This window comes from Taudactylus pleione, unplaced genomic scaffold (genome assembly GCF_031769625.1).
Source record: "Taudactylus pleione unplaced genomic scaffold, aTauple2 ptg000066l, whole genome shotgun sequence".
In the NCBI taxonomy this organism is placed as follows: Eukaryota; Metazoa; Chordata; class Amphibia; order Anura; family Myobatrachidae; genus Taudactylus; species Taudactylus pleione.
Window position 1 is genome coordinate 15,257,045 of NW_028284468.1, and position 18,720 is coordinate 15,275,764.

The 18,720-nt window shown below is 41.8% G+C and overlaps 1 protein-coding gene across 3 annotated transcripts in view; it reads right to left on the bottom strand.

Annotated features, from left to right (window-relative positions):
• MYO1B (myosin IB) overlaps nt 1-18,720 on the bottom strand; it is a 275,621-nt gene that overhangs the window by 120,781 nt on the left and 136,120 nt on the right. For all 3 annotated transcript variants that reach the window (XM_088466667.1, XM_088466666.1, XM_088466665.1), the window contains exons 8-13: nt 16,272-16,370; nt 15,600-15,703; nt 10,789-10,936; nt 5,575-5,693; nt 4,408-4,494; nt 3,174-3,239 (exon numbers count right to left, since the gene is read on the bottom strand). In XM_088466667.1, the coding sequence (XP_088322793.1) occupies nt 3,174-3,239; nt 4,408-4,494; nt 5,575-5,693; nt 10,789-10,936; nt 15,600-15,703; nt 16,272-16,370 (623 nt within the window). The remainder of the gene's footprint in view (nt 1-3,173; nt 3,240-4,407; nt 4,495-5,574; nt 5,694-10,788; nt 10,937-15,599; nt 15,704-16,271; nt 16,371-18,720) is intronic.

An 18,720-nucleotide genomic window follows, 5' to 3' on the forward strand; every position in this document is an offset into this window, starting at 1 on the left:
ATATAAAATGATCAGAATAGATTTTATAAATTGCAGCCCAAGACTGAATCTCACTGCAAATGTATTTTGACATCTTTGATAAAGTCTTTATTGCCAGATGATGAGGTATAGAAATAGAAATTCCTAAAAGACCAAGAATAAAAAAAATGCAGCACACCATGCTATTTATTCACCACATTTCAATGTGCAAATCCACTGTCACAACGGATGATTACCAACATGTGGAATTATTTTTAATGATGGGCTGAAGTTTGCCCAGCTGCTTGGTAACACAAGTAAAAATAAGAGTCACAGAAGTGGCTGTGGCAATCCTTTCCAGCAAGTCATTCTTGAAACAAGATATTGCATATAAACTAAAAACTTTCCAACATATATAAAGACTTCTCTTTTTACATATCATTTTTCTGTTCATCTGGAAAGTAAAGGTCATTGGGCTTTAAACATGCAACTTAATGTTGCGGAAAATCCTCCTGGGTCATACAGTGCAATGCTATTATAGATAACAGAAGGGGATTAAAAAGCGATCGCTCTAAATGAGGGCGACCGCTTACTTTTTAAAGTGCCGCCTCCTGGTCGATCGCTAGGCTGTGGGATAGGGTGATGGTCACGATGGTCAAGACCATCGCGACCATTGGGGCTTGCGACGAGACCCTAAGATTGGGTCTCGTCAACCGCAAGCCCCAGGGAGCTTCCTGCTCTGATCGAGCAGGAAGCTCCCCACTGACATCATTGCTGAAGTCAGTGGGGCCACCCCCAAATTGCAAGCGTTCCGTCGGGAACGCCTCAGTTTGGCCGGCCACGCCCCCTGCCCGCCTCCCAAACGGGGCGAGCTGTCACTCGCCATCGACAGCTCGCACCCTTTGGTGCGAGACCCGTAGCGACGGAGCGTCCGTCGCTAGCCGGGTCTCGAGCATGCGCATGTCGGAGCCGGCTCCGACGTGCGCATGCCCAGTGGGGAAACATCGACCTGGTTGCGAGCGCTCAGCACTTGTGACCGGGTCTGAATGACCCCCTATATCCTGGAACCCCCTTTGTGAGCCCCTATCATATAGATACCAGCTACTCTAATCCTGGGGCTTGACGGATATGTTGTATACAGGTTAGAAACAGACATGGAAGGAATGTGTACACACACACGACACTATTACTTAAATAATTTATTTTTAATACCAAAGGTAGCTCATTAAATGTCACTCCACTTCAGAACAATTCACTGCAGCAAAGGACAGGATGCTGGTGGGTTGTCTACTTTCCCTGGACCCAGAGAGAACTCAGCAACATTTGTGAGTCCCCCAGATAATCCAGGAGACTAGGCAAGTGTTGTATGACTTCCATTAGTAATGGCACTAAAAGTCAGATACTCTAGGTAAAATGAAAACTAGATTACCACAATATTATTAACACTGCAAAAACACAGATAGATTCCATCTATAAAAATCTGCTAATATCCGTTTCATTGTATTCAAAGTCGTTACTACAAAAATGGTATAGATACCAAGAATAAAGCAGTACTACAGTTTGGTAAGTTAGAGTAAAATTAAAGCAGTGCCAAAAATACAGATCTACTGTATGTAATATAAATTACATTATAAGTCATAACACTGTTAGGTGAATACTGTTCCCTATCAAAATACAGAAAATATGGATATTCTGGTCCAGAAATAGTCTTCCTTGAATTAACTTATGAATATAACAATCCATGGCTGTTGTAGAGGGAACTTATTTCATAGAGGCTGCTAATGGTAACAGCATTCAACCTAAAGAGGCAGATATACGCGAGTTGTGCCGTACAATCTCTTCTGGGTAAAATGCTCGGAGTGATTCAATTAGAGACCCACGATCAACCCGCAAGGAGCCCCGATGCAAGAGTTCATGCTGATTTCTGCTTGCAACTCCGTAGAATAAGAACATAAATCAGCCTCGGGGCTGCTCTAATTGAATCTGCCCCAAAGGGTGGACAGCCTGTCTAGGATTGGTAAAGTTAGTATGTGTGTGGTCTTGCCCAAAAATAGTGTTGAATACTGTAATGTGTGTAGTAACAATACATTCCTTTAATATTTCAAACTGTCCACAAGCAACGTATTGGATAGAACATGTGGGAAAAAGAACATGTTTAGCATGTAAAGACATGTTTGTCATTTCTTGGATCAATTGACCCAAATGTATTACAATTAAATAATGTAAGATTACAGTAAGACAAAATAAATGCAGCTAGTTGAAAAAAAGGGAGAAAATTGTCTTGCTGAGCTATCATCACATCTCTAAAAGGGACATAGATGACTACTGCAAAATATCTGTACGCCGCAGAAAAAGTATAAATACTAAAGGAAGACTACTGCACAGCTTCGCCTCTCCCAGAGAAGACTATTGCATGGCTTCGCCTCTACCAGAGAGAAGACTATTGCACAGCTTTGCCTCTCCCAGAGAGAAGACTATTGCACAGCTTCACCTCTACCATAGAGAAGACTATTGCACGGCTTCGCCTCTCCCAGAGAAGACTACTGCACGGCTTCACCTCTACCAGAGAGAAGACTACTGCACGGCTTCACTTCTACCAGAGAGAAGACTACTGCGCGGCTTCACTTCTACCAGAGAGAAGACTACTGCGCGGCTTCACTTCTACTAGTGAGAAGACTATTGCACGGCTTCACTTCTACCAGAGAGAAGACTACTGCGCGGCTTCACTTCTACTAGTGAGAAGACTATTGCACGGCTTCACTTCTACCAGAGAGAAGACTATTGCACGGCTTCACTTCTACTAGTGAGAAGACTATTGCACGGCTTCACTTCTACCAGAGAGAAGACTATTGCATAGCTTCGCCTCTCCCAGCAAGAAGACTATTGCATGGCTTTGCTCCTCCCCGTGAGAAGACTATTGCACAGCTAGAAGAGGCCAGCGCGATTACTGCACCAAGAGCCACGCAGTTCATCACGCCATTTGTTACACATTGCTCCATCTGACACGACTTCAGTCAATATTTTTGTGTAGCACTGGTAATGGTTAGTAGCCTCTAACACATGGATAGATTTGTGACACTAACATTCAGATACAATATAAATAGGTTCTAAAATACAGGCTTGCTCATAGGCAAGGAAAGAGTTTGATTTTCTAATCTAATAAATCATCTATAATTTGCAGCCTGTTACCCAAACCAAACACAGAAGGTGCTTACCTCAAATATTTCAAAACCATATATGTCCAAGACTCCCATGACCTTCTTTCTTACTTTACATTGTGCCTAAAAAATAAAAAAAGTTATTATTTTGCATTTTATTACCAGATGATCACATTTAGGCGAAGATGTATCAAGTCTTTGAGTAAGATAAAGTGTAGAAGTTGTCCAAAGCAACCAATCAGATTCTGTCATTTATCCATCACAGCATTTGAAATTACAGTTAAAAGCGGTTTGGCATATTCTCCACTTTATCTCTCGCCAAGGTTTGATACATCTCCCCATTAATCTGTGTCTACGACTATGTTTAATCTGTCTTTCTACTGCTTTAGATTCTAGCATACAACATACACTGATCAGTCATAACATTAAAACCATTGACAGGTGGCAACTGTCAGGGGGTGGGATATATTGGGCAACAAGTGAGCAGTCAGTTCTTGAAGTTGATGTGTTGGAAGCAGGGAAAATGGGGCTGCATTGACGCAGAACGGTCAACATGCCCATTCTGACCCCTGTTCACCCCTCAAATGATCCCGAAGAACTAGGATGCACTATGGAAATAAAATTTTCGTTCAGAATTTCTAATGAAGCACTGGGTAGTGACATCATTGCACACCAATTTAGAAAGCCTAGAACAGGTAATGCTGGTGTGTCTGTGGTCAGAAAGGGAAAAACTAGCCATCCCCGAGTCCACAGCAGGATTCCAGGACCATTTGGGCCAAAAACTGCTGCTTTGGCTATTTGTTTTGTAAGAAATCGGCTATTTGTTTTGTAAGAAATTACGTTCCACAATGGAGGTTAAAATAAAGGTTTATTTGTTAAACAAATGTATAATCTGAAATGAGTGATTTTAGTACTATTGCAAGGTTATGAAATGCCAGCCCAAAACTGTAATCTTTAGAAAGAATCAACTAGTTTCAAAGCTACATTTTGGCATCAGCCATATTATCAATATTTTGCAAGCGAACCCTGGCAAAAGCCATCACCAGCGATAGCCAACATTGACCTTGGAAAATGGTTTCTCTCCCTTTAATAATTAGGCCCGAAAGCGTTAGCATTAGGAGGTATTCACAGAAGGATGAGGCAGGATTATTGTGTTCGGATTGTTACAAAAGATTTATTCACTATATGCATCATAAGTTATGATGCATATAGTGAATAAATCTTTTGTAACAATCCAAATTCTAAATTTTCTTTGTGAAAAAATGAAAACAGCAAAGGCAGTATGCATTACCTTAATGCTCTCATTGATTCGGTTGACAAGCCAGGAAAACAGTCTGCTGTACATGTTCTTAGCCAGTGCATCTCGTGCATAGTATGCCTAGATGAAATACATAGTAGGATTATATTTATAAGATAGCAAAGAAAGTTATGTGACAATACATTTGCCTTTCTATCAAGCAGTCACCTGCCTGCAGTATTTTATTATATTTTATTAATATGGCACCATTAGAGGTTCCGTACATTGGGGTAAAATGCATTATTATAATTGCTATCTTAAAACTACAATCCCTCATTACAACATTTTATAATATATTATTGAAAAAAAGTGTTAAAATATATATAAGGCAACGACAGACGGGCTATAACTCTGTCTGATGCCTTAAGGTGGTCGTTCATATATATACTGAATGACCATTATCTTCCAGGTCCCGTTGGCCTGGGGGCGGGTTGGGGGCGCTAACCGCGGCTGCATGTGTACGGGCAGTCGGCTGATCACCCGTGCACACTTGCCGATGGACAGATATGTCTGCAGATATATCTGTCCATCGGCTGTACAGCACAGCCAATGCGATATGTCTGTGAACGACGTCGATAACAGACATATCGCTGGTACACACTGGCCGACAGGCGCAAGATATATTGGCCAATCAATTGATCGGCCAATATATCTGTCAGTGTGTACCCAGCGTTACTACTCCATGACAATCTGATAAGTACTCGTTTATATCCCTGTGGGAATGATGCTTACAATCAAAATGTGGCTATAATGCTTTGAAATTAGAGAGGCGTGCTTAATCTACTGTATCTCCCGTGCAGAGAATAGAATACAACATGGACTATTATCATTCTGCCGGACCCCTGTATAATATATATATATATTACATATATACATATACACACACACACACACAACACATATACAATACTGTGCAAAAGTTTTAGGCAGGTGTGGAAAAAATACTGCAAAGTAAGAGTGCTTTCAAAAATAGAAGTGTTAATAGTTTATTTTATCAATTAACAAAATGCCAAGTAAGTAAACAGAAGAGAATTCAAATTAAATCAATATTTGGCATGACCAGCCTTTGCCTTCAAGACAGAATCAATTCTTCTAGGTACACTTGCACAAACATTTGCTCGCAAATGAAATGAAATAAGGTTTCATTGGTTAATAACCAACCTGAGCAACGTTAAGGGTTGTAGAGACTTTTTCTTGTTTGGCTTCCACTGTTCGGAAACTGAAAGCCCGTTCTAGCACACTCTGATCAATGCCCGTGAGCTCACAGATTTCCTTCAGCTCTGTAAGTCATTTAGGGTTATAAATAAATAAATGACAAATTACATAGCAAGAACAAAGTTTGTTCCTAGCAAACTGAAATAATCTTTCAATTACAAAGACAAAATGAAAAGATTACAGCATAAACTTTTTATATTTGTTGTGTACAACAGGATTTCTTCATTTTGTCCCTTATATTTTACATTATCTACAGTAGCACATAAATAGTGCAATAAGTATAAGAAAATGCTTATTAGATTGGGGATAGTAGCATCGCTTCATGCAAATTCTGCCCATAATTACCATGTATGAAACACACAAATGGGGAAGAAATCATGAAGTGAGCTGGTTACAGCACGACATAGGAAATAACTGCAATCATTTAATAACATATTCATATAAAACAGTGTCATGCACTGAGGCTTCATCTCATCATTTTCAGTTGTCGATACACTTAGCAAAACATGTTGCAATGCGTAAATATACATGTTATATAGTCAGAAATGTTCTATAGTCATTCAATGCAGTATCAAGCGACAAAAACTGACTAATAATTCAACTACTGCTTTTACTTACAGTTTTTATAAAGTATAGGGAAGTTATGCATGCAGTGTCACATAATAAACTCATTTTGGTCTCTGTTCTACTTTACAAAATAAATAATTGACAAACAAAAAGGTGCCTTCTCCAGAGGAGAATGAGATGATCTGCAAGAATGTTTTTCATTTGTCTGCTCCACTATTGTTGACAAAAAAAAAAAACACTTGCCATTTTCTCTGCAGCATTACCAGCTGTGTCAGGGCAGCATTACCAGCTGTGTCAGGGCAGCATTACCAGCTGTGTCAGGGCAGCATTACCAGCTGTATCAGGCAGCATTACCAGCTGTGTCAGGGCAGCATTACCAGCTGTATCAGGCAGCATTACCAGCTGTGTCAGGGCAGCATTACCAGCTGTATCAGGGCAGCATTACCAGCTGTGTCAGGGCAGCATTACCAGCTGTATCAGGCAGCATTACCAGCTGTGTCAGGGCAGCATTACCAGCTGTATCAGGCAGCATTACCAGCTGTATCAAGGCAGCATTACCAGCTGTATCAGGGCAGCATTACCAGCTGTGTCAGGGCAGCATTACCAGCGGTGTCAGGGCAGCATTACCAGCTGTATCAGGGCAGCATTACCAGCTGTATCAGGGCAGCATTACCAGCTGTATCAGGCAGCATTACCAGCTGTGTCAGGGCAGCATTACCCGCTGTGTCAGGGCAGCATTACCCGCTGTGTCAGGGCAGCATTACCAGCTGTATCAGGCAGCATTACCAGCTGTGTCAGGGAAGCATTACCAGCTGTGTCAGGGCAGCATTACCAGCTGTGTCAGGGCAGCATTACCAGCTGTATCGGGCAGCATTACCAGCTGTGTCAGGGCAGCATTACCAGCTGTGTCAGGGCAGCATTACCAGCTGTATCACGCAGCATTACCAGCTGTGTCAGGGCAGCATTACCAGCTGTGTCAGGGCAGCATTGCCAGCTGTATCAGGCAGCATTACCAGCTGTGTCAGGGCAGCATTACCCGCTGTATCAGGCAGCATTACCAGCTGTATCAGGCAGCATTACCAGCTGTGTCAGGGCAGCATTACCAGCTGTATCAGGGCAGCATTACCAGCTGTATCAGGCAGCATTACCATCTGTGTCAGGGCAGCATTACCAGCTGTGTCAGGGCAGCATTACCAGCTGTATCAGGGCAGCATTACCAGCTGTGTCAGGGCAGCATTACCAGCTGTGTCAGGGCAGCATTACCAGCTGTGTCAGGGCAGCATTACCAGCTGTGTCAGGGCAGCATTACCAGCTGTATCAGGGCAGCATTACCAGCTGTGTCAGGGCAGCATTACCAGCTGTGTCAGGGCAGCATTACCAGCTGTATCAGGGCAGCATTACCAGCTGTATCAGGGCAGCATTACCAGCTGTATCAGGCAGCATTACCAGCTGTGTCAGGGCAGCATTACCAGCTGTGTCAGGGCAGCATTACCAGCTGTGTCAGGGCAGCATTACCAGCTGTATCAGGCAGCATTACCAGCTGTATCAGGCAGCATTACCAGCTGTGTCAGGGCAGCATTACCAGCTGTATCAGGCAGCATTACCATCTGTGTCAGGGCAGCATTACCAGCTGTGTCAGGGCAGCATTACCAGCTGTATCACGCAGCATTACCAGCTGTGTCAGGGCAGAATTACCAGCTGTGTCAGGGCAGCATTACCAGCTGTATCAGGCAGCATTACCAGCTGTGTCAGGGAAGCATTACCAGCTGTGTCAGGGCAGCATTACCAGCTGTGTCAGGCAGCATTACCAGCTGTGTCAGGGCAGCATTACCAGCTGTGTCAGGGCAGCATTACCAACTGTGTCAGGGCAGCATTACCAACTGTGTCAGGGCAGCATTACCAGCTGTGTCAGGGCAGCATTACCAGCTGTGTCAGGGCAGCATTACCAGCTGTATCAGGCAGCATTACCAGCTGTCAGGGCAGCATTACCAGCTGTGTCAGGGCAGCATTACCAGCTGTATCAGTGCGCATTTCCAGCTGTGTCAGGGCAGCATTACCAGCTGTGTCAGGACAGCATTACCAGCTAGGAAACCATTAGTATTCACAATGCTCAAACTCTCTTGCATCAAAGTGGAGTGATAAAGCCATGAAATGTATTCCATTGAAGGGGCTGGTTGTGGAAGGTCTTCCCTGATCTCTTATGTGTCTGCACATAATGCTAGTGATCGGAAAGATGGAAAGCTTGTGAGCAGGATCTTCTTACCTCTTCGTCTGTCTGTAATTCACTATTCTCACTTTTTACTTTTTTGTGAATAAATGTAAAGCGCAATGGAATATGTTGGTGCTATATAAATACATTTACATAAATGAATGAAGTGATAACAATCATAGTGCCATTCTGGCACCCCCCTTCAGATTAACAGTTTTTGTTCAACCATTAAAAAATAATAACGTACTAGCTGTAGTAACGGCTGAAGTTTGTTTTTACCCTGAACAGAGATGAGAAGGATTAAGAGCCCAAACTATGTTCTCAGCCACTAATGTACTGAAAATCATATTATTATGAAATGGGAGATTTTTTTTTTGTTTTTTAGATTTTGCGTATTTCTCCTGTAATTATTTATAGAAATATATTTTATGGTTATGTATTAACAATCTTGCTGTACAATTTGCCAAGTTAATATTTACATTTTCACTATTCTTCTATGTAAAATAAAGTTCTATAGGGGATATTTCTCAAAGCGTGGAGAGAGAGAGAAAGTGGAGAGAGAGAGAGAAAGGACCTATCAACCAGTTTCTGTCATGTTACAGGCTGTTCGGAGCTGATTGGTTGGTACTTTATCTCTCTCCACTTTATTTCTCTCCAAGATTTGCTAAATCTCCCCCTATGCATATTTTTCTTTGTGTAGCGCACAAAAAAGGGTGTCAAAGAGGGTAGGGGCAGCCAGGGAGGCACAACCAATCCCAAAATGTCATGACCATGCTCACATCGGTAGTATGTAAAGTGAGCCTCTCCATTATTACCAGGGCGTGGCCATGTCTCCACACAGGCCGTCACCCATCCTGAGGCCCAAAAGATAGGACATAGGATATAGATTTAAGGTGCATACACACGTAAAGATTTTATGTCCAAACATCCAACTAGTTGATTGGTTGGAATGAAAATCTGGTAAGGTATGGGAGTAAATGACAATCAGCAATTTGCTCCCAAATGCCGGAAAATGGACAAAGACTGTTGTTTGAACAAATTGTTTAGATCAAACATTTAACAAACTTGTCTGAACGACCATTTTCATCTGTTTTCTGGCATTTAGGAGCAAATTGCTGATCATCATTTACTCCCATACGTTACCAGATTTTCATTCCAACCAATCAACTAGTTGGCTGATTGGACAGAAAATGTTTACGTGTATGCAGCTTAAGTTTTCAAAGTTTATATGTATGTAGGTAGGTACAGTACATCAAGATGCATCTAGCATCAGTGACATATTTGGTTAAAGTGGATGCCAGATCTCTTAATGGGTAAAAAAGAAATCTATTACTTTTTGTTTTGGGAAAATATACATTATTACCTAAAGATAAAGGTCAATCATTAATGGACTGTCTGCAAGAATTAGTGAAAACTGAAGCACTGAAATACATATATAGTATATTTCTTTATTGCTATTAATTACATGTGATAAATCAAATAAAATGTGGAAAGCATCTAAGAGCTGAATCACCTGTAACACACTTTGCAAAGACTTAGGGTGCATACACACCAACACGATATCGGCCCGATTTGACCGATTTAGCCAAATTGGAATGACAAATCGGGCATATTGTACAGTGTGTATGCCAAATTTGCGCGTACCGGCGGTCGCATGCGATATCGTGCGATTGGCTGTGCTGCACAGTCAATCACACAATATCGCATGTGAGCCTGTACATGTTAATGAAGGACGCACCAGTGACTGCTCAGTCTTTCATTAAATATTTCAAGTGTGTACCGGCAATAATGCGATGTCCAGGGTGAAGGCAAATCGCCCTGAACATCGGCATGATTGCCGGTCGTTTAGGTGTGTGCCCTGCCTTAGTTTGTAGACCTGCCAGTGCCTTATTTACGAATTGGAATGCATAGTAGTGACTAGTAAGTATGGCAAGTCCCCAACCTATCTCTGCCATCAATGTCACAACCCAGCATGCCAATAAAGGAAGTGCTCTCTCTGCAAGTACCAACATGCACTCTCTCTCTCTCTCTCTCCATTTCTTAATCAATATCTGACTAAAAGGACACGTTGAAGCTTTACAAAACATTCTACCCTCTGGCTATTCTATTGTCTGTGGTCATGATGTGGCACTTTGAAAATGAATAGCTGAGGACTACACCCAATTAACTTTGCAGCAAACACTTAAGGAGCTTGTTTTAAATAAATATTAACTGCTCCTCTTTTAAACTTCCAATTTGTTCCCCAGGAAGTTCAGCCTTTAAGCAGTCATTTTAATTTACTGGGTCACTTAATAAAAACAAAGTATACTTGTTTAAAAATCTAAATTTTTATGTTTAAATGATTAAATGGTCTAAGCATTGTATAGCTCATTCAGAGACATTACCATTTTTATCCTTAATTTTACTTTCATCCAGGCCATTGACACGGGATTCTGGCTTGAACTCAATGTTTCCCAATTTTAACACTGCAGCTACAACCTCCAAGACAGACTGTGTTTCATGTTCCATAAAACCTACAATCTGCATAGCATTCTGGAAAAGAAAAATTCAATTATATAAAAAGTGGCATACAAATATTAAAATTAAAGTAAATAATACAACTATTCCTATAAAGTAGGGATGTGCAGGCTCGGATAGGTTCGAGTTTGCACGTGGAGTTCGGATTTTTCCCTCCAAAAAAACGGAACTCAGAACGAGGCAAAACGTCATCTTACATGGACGAACATCATCATTCCTGGACAAAAGACCAGGAATGATGATGTTCGTCCATGTAAGATGACGTTTTACCTCGTTCTGAGTTCCGTTTTTTTGGAGGGAAAAATCCGAACTCCACGTGCAAACTCGAACCTATCCGAGCCTGCACATCCCTACTATAAAGACGTCTAAAGACGTCTGCAGATTCAATATACTTCCCATATACAATAAATGATTTTAATCTGCTCCTACATTGTATAGATACAAAATAGCACAAAAAAAATAATCAACATATTTTATGTTGCAATAAGACAGTCAACAAAGTTCCACTAATATAATGTGTTTCTATTACTTTATGATATTAGGGCAGAAGTACTAAGCTCTGGAAAGTGATAAATTGGAGAGTGATAAACTACCAGCCACTCAGCTCCTAACTTTCAGTTTACAGACTGTGTTTGAAAAATAACAGTTAGGAGCTGATTGGTTGGTAGTTTATCACTCTCCAATTTGTAATTTTCCAGAGCTTAGTGCATCTAAATCATTATATTATATATATTTTAATATTATACTTCTTAGATAGCGTAGTATATTACACCCTTATAGTATTTCTTAACCACTTAACTGGCTAATATTTTTTCCTAAAACAATGAGAAATGGTTGGGTTTTTTATGATTGAATTAGGCTAAGAGCATCTATCTAAAACATATGCATCCCAATTTTAATAAAAAATGTATAATATATTATATGCATATTATATATATATATATATATATATATATATATATATATATTATATATATGTACTATTTATTTATTAGAAGGGAAGGGGGTGCACTCACCAGTCTTCTAAAACTGTTTCTTTATTTCACCTTAGTAAAAAATAACAGCATTCAGAGTTCTGTGAATGCTGTAATTTTTTACTAAGATGAAATAAAGAAATATTTTGAGAAGACTGGTGATTGCACCCCCTTCCTTACTATTTTCTGTATGCAGAGGACACATGTGATCCCCTATGGGTAGCTACCCCGGCAATTGGAAACTTTAGACGTGAGTGTGAAGCTCTACAGGCTTCATGGTGACTGCCTGGAGTGTCCCTTGAGACGCTCTGAGCGACTCTACAGTAGCGCTACTGGCTGCACTGTCCCTTTGCAGGCACCCTGTTAGCCACATAAAAAGGTGTCATGGGACAGCAAAGGTGCCACCCCCACGGTTCTGCGGGATGGCACCACTCGCACACATCTAGCTATGACCTAGTTTACATTTCCCCAGCAGCTGCTCCTCTCTGCAGCCAATGAGTGTACACAGGGTCAGTGCGCTGCTTTCATAACATTCCCCTGGAAGCTGCTCCTATCTGCAGCCGCTGTGTATACACTGGGTCATTGCGCTGCTTTCATAACATTCCCCTGGAAGCTGCTCCTATCTGCAGCCGCTGTGTATACACTGGGTCATTGCGCTGCTCTGATCACATTTCCCCAGCAGCTGCTCCTATCTGCAGCCAATGAGTGTACACAGGGTCAGTGCACTGCTTTCATAACATTCCCCTGGAAGCTGCTCCTATCTGCAGCCGCTGTGTATACACTGGGTCATTGCGCTGCTTTCATAACATTCCCCTGGAAGCTGCTCCTATCTGCAGCCGCTGTGTATACACTGGGTCATTGCGCTGCTCTGATTACATTTCCCTGGAAGCTGTTCCTCTCTGCAGACGCTGTGTATACACCGGGTCATTGCGCTGCTTTGATTACATTTCCCTGGAAGCTGCTCCTCTCTGCAGCCGCTGTGTATACACTGGGTCAGTGCACTGCTCTGATTACATTTCCCTGGAAGCTGCTCCTCTCTGCAGCCGCTGTGTATACACTGGGTCAGTGCACTGCTCTGATTACATTTCCCTGGAAGCTGCTCCTCTCTGCAGCCGCTGTGTATACACTGGGTCAATGCACTGCTCTGATTACATTTCCATGGAAGCTGCTCCTCTCTGCAGCCGCTGTGTATACACTGGGTCAGTGCGCTGCTCTGATTACATTTCCCTGGAAGCTGCTCCTATCTGCAGCCGCTGTGTATACACTGGGTCAGTGCGCTGCTTTCATTACATTTCCCTGGAAGCTGCTCCTCTCTGCAGCCACTGTGTATACACTGGGTCAGTGCACTGCTCTGATTACATTTCCCTGGAAGCTGCTCCTATCTGCAGCCACTGTGTATACACTGAGTCAGTGCACTGCTCTGATTTCATTTCCCTGGAAGCTGCTCCTCTCTGCAGCCGCTGTGTATACACTGGGTCAGTGTACTGCTCTGATTTCATTTCCCTGGAAGCTGCTCCTCTCTGCAGCCGCTGTGTATACACTGGGTCAGTGTACTGCTCTGATTACATTTCCCTGGAAGCTGCTCCTATCTGCAGCCGCTGTGTATAAACTGTGTCAGTGCGCTGCTCTGATTACATTTCCCTGGAAGCTGCTCCTATCTGCAGCCGCTGTGTATACAGTGGGTCAGTGCACTGCTCTGATTTTTCCCTGGAAGCTGCTCCTCTCTGCAGCCGCTGTGTATACACTGGGTCAGTGCGCTGCTCTGATTACATTTCCCTGGAAGCTGCTCCTCTCTGCAGCCGCTGTGTATACACTGGGTCAGTGCGCTGCTCTGATTACATTTCCCTGGAAGCTGCTCCTATCTGCAGCCGCTGTGTATACACTGGGTCAGTGCACTGCTCTGATTTCATTTCCCTGGAAGCTGCTCCTCTCTGCAGCCGCTGTGTATACACTGGGTCAGTGTACTGCTCTGATTTCATTTCCCTGGAAGCTGCTCCTCTCTGCAGCCGCTGTGTATACACTGGGTCAGTGTACTGCTCTGATTACATTTCCCTGGAAGCTGCTCCTATCTGCAGCCGCTGTGTATACACTGGGTCAGTGCACTGCTCTGATTTCATTTCCCTGGAAGCTGCTACTCTCTGCAGCCGCTGTGTATACACTGGGTCAGTGCGCTGCTCTGATTACATTTCCCTGGAAGCTGCTCCTATCTGCAGCCGCTGTGTATACACTGGGTCAGTGCGCTGCTCTGATTACATTTCCCTGGAAGCTGCTCCTCTCTGCAGCCGCTGTGTATACAATGGGTCAGTGCGCTGCTTTCATTACATTTCCCTGGAAGCTGCTCCTTTCTGCCGTCAGGCTGTCCAATCACTGTTATCAGTGATTGGCACGCACTTTGGAAAGAGCCATGGGTGCAGAGGGGCTGAGAAGGTCTCTCTGAGATGGCAGCTCCTGGAAGATCATCATGGTCACATAATGCGACCACGTCAGTTAAAGCCCAGCCTGGCATGTTCGCATCAAATGCCACCATGCCAAGCAAGTGGTTAAGCATGCAATCAAAATCATAAAACCCAACCAATGTCTCAGCAAGAATGTATTATAAATAATCTAACAGTATTCATGTCAAAATCTATAACGTGTGAATTTATTTCTATATATATATAAAAAAAAGGTACCGTTACTCACCTAAAGTTGTAAGTTTTATAGTTACTATCATATTCTGGATAAGTGTGTAAATGCTTATTTTTTTCATTTCTGAAATGACTACCTGTTTCTAGAGCTAGTTAAAAATGTGTCATCTCTCTTGTGCATAATAGTTCCTAGCATTAATAAAATAATACAGTAAAATCCATTATGTAAACTAATAAAGTAGTGGTTCCATTAGGGTTTAAATCTCTGCTGAGCACCACATGGGATGTTGGAGCATCAACGCACAGCCCCTGCCCAAATCTTGCTATGGGGATCAGCTTTAAACTGTTCCACCACTGCCACTGGGCAATAAATGATTCCATTGGATGTGGGGAGCAGCACTCCCCCAGGTAGGTAGTACAACACAATTTTAAGCATTATATTCTCCTCCCCAGTCTGAACGGATTCTGGACATTGTTTAATGAGGATTGGAATACCCTGATTGTTTTTTACAATTAGTTATTGTTATGATGGGACCCATGCATGTGTGTGTATGTATATATTTTTTTATTGCTAGGCTACTAATTAATAAAAAATTTTATAAAAGTATTATTAATTTACTTGCACTTGGAATTTATATGTGTATATTATTATAACACTGGCATATCGCAGTTCATGAGTAGTGTTCCTTCTTGTTGTCTATTTCTATAAAACTGCAGAGCTTTATTACTCCAGAACAGTTGCTTAGCCAGTTTTAAGGAACAGCTTGATACAAATATACAACATTTTAAATTAGTAGATAATCAGTGCCGACTGGTTCCATTTTTTAGGGATCAGATTTCAATTGTTCCACCACTGCCACTGGTCAATGAATGATTCCTTTGGATCTGGGGAGCAGCACTCCCCCAGGTAGGTAGTACACCCCCAGGTAGGTAGTACACCACAATTTTACAGCTTTGTGAATGCCAACAAATGTAACATTTTAAGCTTTGGTTAAGTTATTCACACTGCATTATTCACACGGCATATAACACAATCACAACATTACACCTCATGAAATAGAAGATTGCTTCTCTTACCCTGACAGTTCTGAAGTTTGATGCATCATCTACGCCATTCACTTTGGCTGAATCCAAGCTTAGATAGTTATATTTGCTGAAATCTCGTTCCAGTTTCAGTTTACCTGGAAAAGTTTTATACATTTAACTGAATTAGAAAAAAAAAATGAAAAAAACAAACACAAAAAGAAAACAAAACGTAAAGATTTTTCTATTATTAATTTCATACAAAGCTATTGTCAGAATTAGTTCCATTGGCTGCCTATAGTCTTGCCTGGTAAAGAAGAAAATAAAATAGAGTCCAACCTGTGCTGAACTCTTTTTGTTGATCTTTGCTATGCATTCTCCACGACTGGCTCCTCTGAAACCACATAAAGGCAGGCCGGGAAAGAAGTCATGGTGCCCATTATATGTCCCAGCTTCTCATTGACCAAGTATGTGACCATGAGATCATCTACACTGATCTTCAATAAGGTAATCCAAATGGATCACACAAAACAAAAATTATATATAGGAAGTCAAAGCATGTTTGGCATGGCAGACTAAAGGGAATCTAAAGGGAAGGACTTATTATGGGTGGATGTGGCACCAAGGAGTCAGCTGGCATACAGTACACAAAACAAAATTTGGTTTGGAGAAGATTCTATTTTATTTAAATAAGAGGGTTTTTTTTATGGTCACTGCAATACGTACTTAGAAGGTCCTCAGAGGCTCCAGACAACATCTGATAAAAGATATGAAAATTTCGTTCACCTCTTGGCTGTTTGACAACCCTGGACTTCTCTAGCAGATCTAGACAGAAAGCACATTACATTCTATTACCAATGTGTTGCAGTAGAAACCTTAAATGCCCAAAGGAGAGCTAAGCTAAAAATTCTAAATACTATGAACAGATTACACACAATACACCATTCTTCACTTTTACTATCCCCCACAGTTATATATGAAATTGAAGTGTGATGAGGAATTTGCTCAAGACCTCGTCACCAAAAGGAAAAATCACAAGTAAATGTATTCCAATGTAAGGCAAAAAATAAGAATGGCAAAAATATAGAAAAAGTCAGTTATGCTTTATATCCCTGTTGCTAGATCCACAAACCTGAACAGGACATTGTTACCTATAAGACCGCAAACTTTTCCCTCATATCCTGGATTCTGCACCCAGAGTGATACAATATTTAAACGTTATATTAAGTAAAAACAACAATCAGATAAATAATTTTGAACAGGGGAATTATGGCTTGATATACATTTGCAATAAATAGATTTCCTGGTTATATTTTAAAGGAAGCAAGATGTATTATATCTAAATGTGATACTACCAATAAAGACACTCTATATATTTTAAGTAGCATTCCTAGTTAATTAAAATTATACTTCATTCAAACCACAGCAGCACATCTAAACTACACTAAGAAACCCATTTATGTAGAAAAACAAAAATATTACTTATTAGTTATTATCTCTAACAGTATAGAGAAATGACAGGCACTGTTTGCCATATACTCAAATTATACTGGAGTCAGCACTGCATACACTAGACTAGAGGAAGAGAGGGGTATTTTTAAAAAAAACAAAAAACAGAAAACCAAAGTGATGCTCTCAGACTTCACATTGTGCTGCAGCAATAATAGTAAATAAACCAACAACCATGTATAATTACAATATATTATATATCATAAACACATAAAAATTATTATCACATCATATAAAAGCTCACTTGTAGCAAACACCTGATTAATATACCACTGGAAACTCCTCTACATGAATTACAGTAGCAATAAATGTGCATGATACAGTGATTGTCCCAAATTAGCTGATTTTTGTGGCCGAGAGCAATATAACTTCAGGGTATCCTTAATAGGATAATTACAACAAAGTGTTTGGTGAAATACGGACCAGTAACAAAAAAGTCCTTGAATTGAGAATATAAAGATGACAGAACAAGACATCTGCGGTGTGAGGCTGCTGATCACCATATGTACATATAGAGTCCTCCTTACACCCATATAGGTGATCCTGTATTAGGGGCCACTGTATAAACTCTGGGTATGTTGACAAATTGCCGTCCACACCACCTGTAGTTTGTGGCATAAAACAGATAAGCCTACTCTCCCGGACTGTCCAGGTGACTCCCACATCTCAGGTGGCTCTCCCAGATGCCTGAAAGAGTGGTTCGGGTGGCAGATGACACAATTTGCGCTGAATCTAGTCATCGTGGCCCTGCTCCTCACTTTACAATATAAGTAATCTCAGCATTGCATAGTGAGGGTCGGGGCCATGATGATGCAACTCAGTGCGATTTGTGTCAAGGGCCGTCCAGACCGCTCACTTCACTTGTGCAGGGTAATGGCTGCAGGGCAGCAAGGATCAGCCACAAGGAAGACATAGAGGCCCTGATTCAGAGCCGGAGGCTCTGACAGAGCGCTCGCTCTGAATCAGGGCAGTCCCTGCTCCTTTTTGGACCACCCACAGCTATAGCGAGCGGCCATGATGATAGTCGCGATGGTCATGACCATCGCAACCATCGGGCTTGCGTCGAGATCCTGCGGTAGGGTCTCGCTGCCTCAAGCCCAGGAGGGACTGTACCCATGGGAACGCCTCCGTCTGGGCAGCCACGCCCCCGGCACGCCCACCAAAGGGGGCATGCTGTCAATCACCATCGACAGCTCACCCCCTTTGGTGCGAGACCCTTAACGACGCTTGGTTGTCGTTATTCGGGTCTCGCACATGCACACGACGGAGCCTCCTCCATCGTGCGCATGCGCACTTGGGCACCATCGACCCGCTTTGCGAGCGCTCAGCGCTCGCGAGCGGGTCAGAATCAGGCCCAGAGTGTCAAGAAGTAGCTTCAAGTGGAAATAGAAGTTTCAGTCCACTTTACTACTTTGTGCAACTACAAAAAGCGAGAAGACCATGGGCTTAGTCCCTACCGTGTGGGTAGAAAAGTGAAGAGTGTAATATACAGTACCAGTCAAAAGTTTGGACATACCTTCTCATTCAGTGGTTTTTTTTTATTAAATTATTTTCAACATAGTAGATTAATACTGAAGACATCAAAACTATGACTGAACACATATGGAATTATGTTGTAAATAAAAAAGTGTTAAACAAATCAAAATATGTTTCATATTTTAGATTC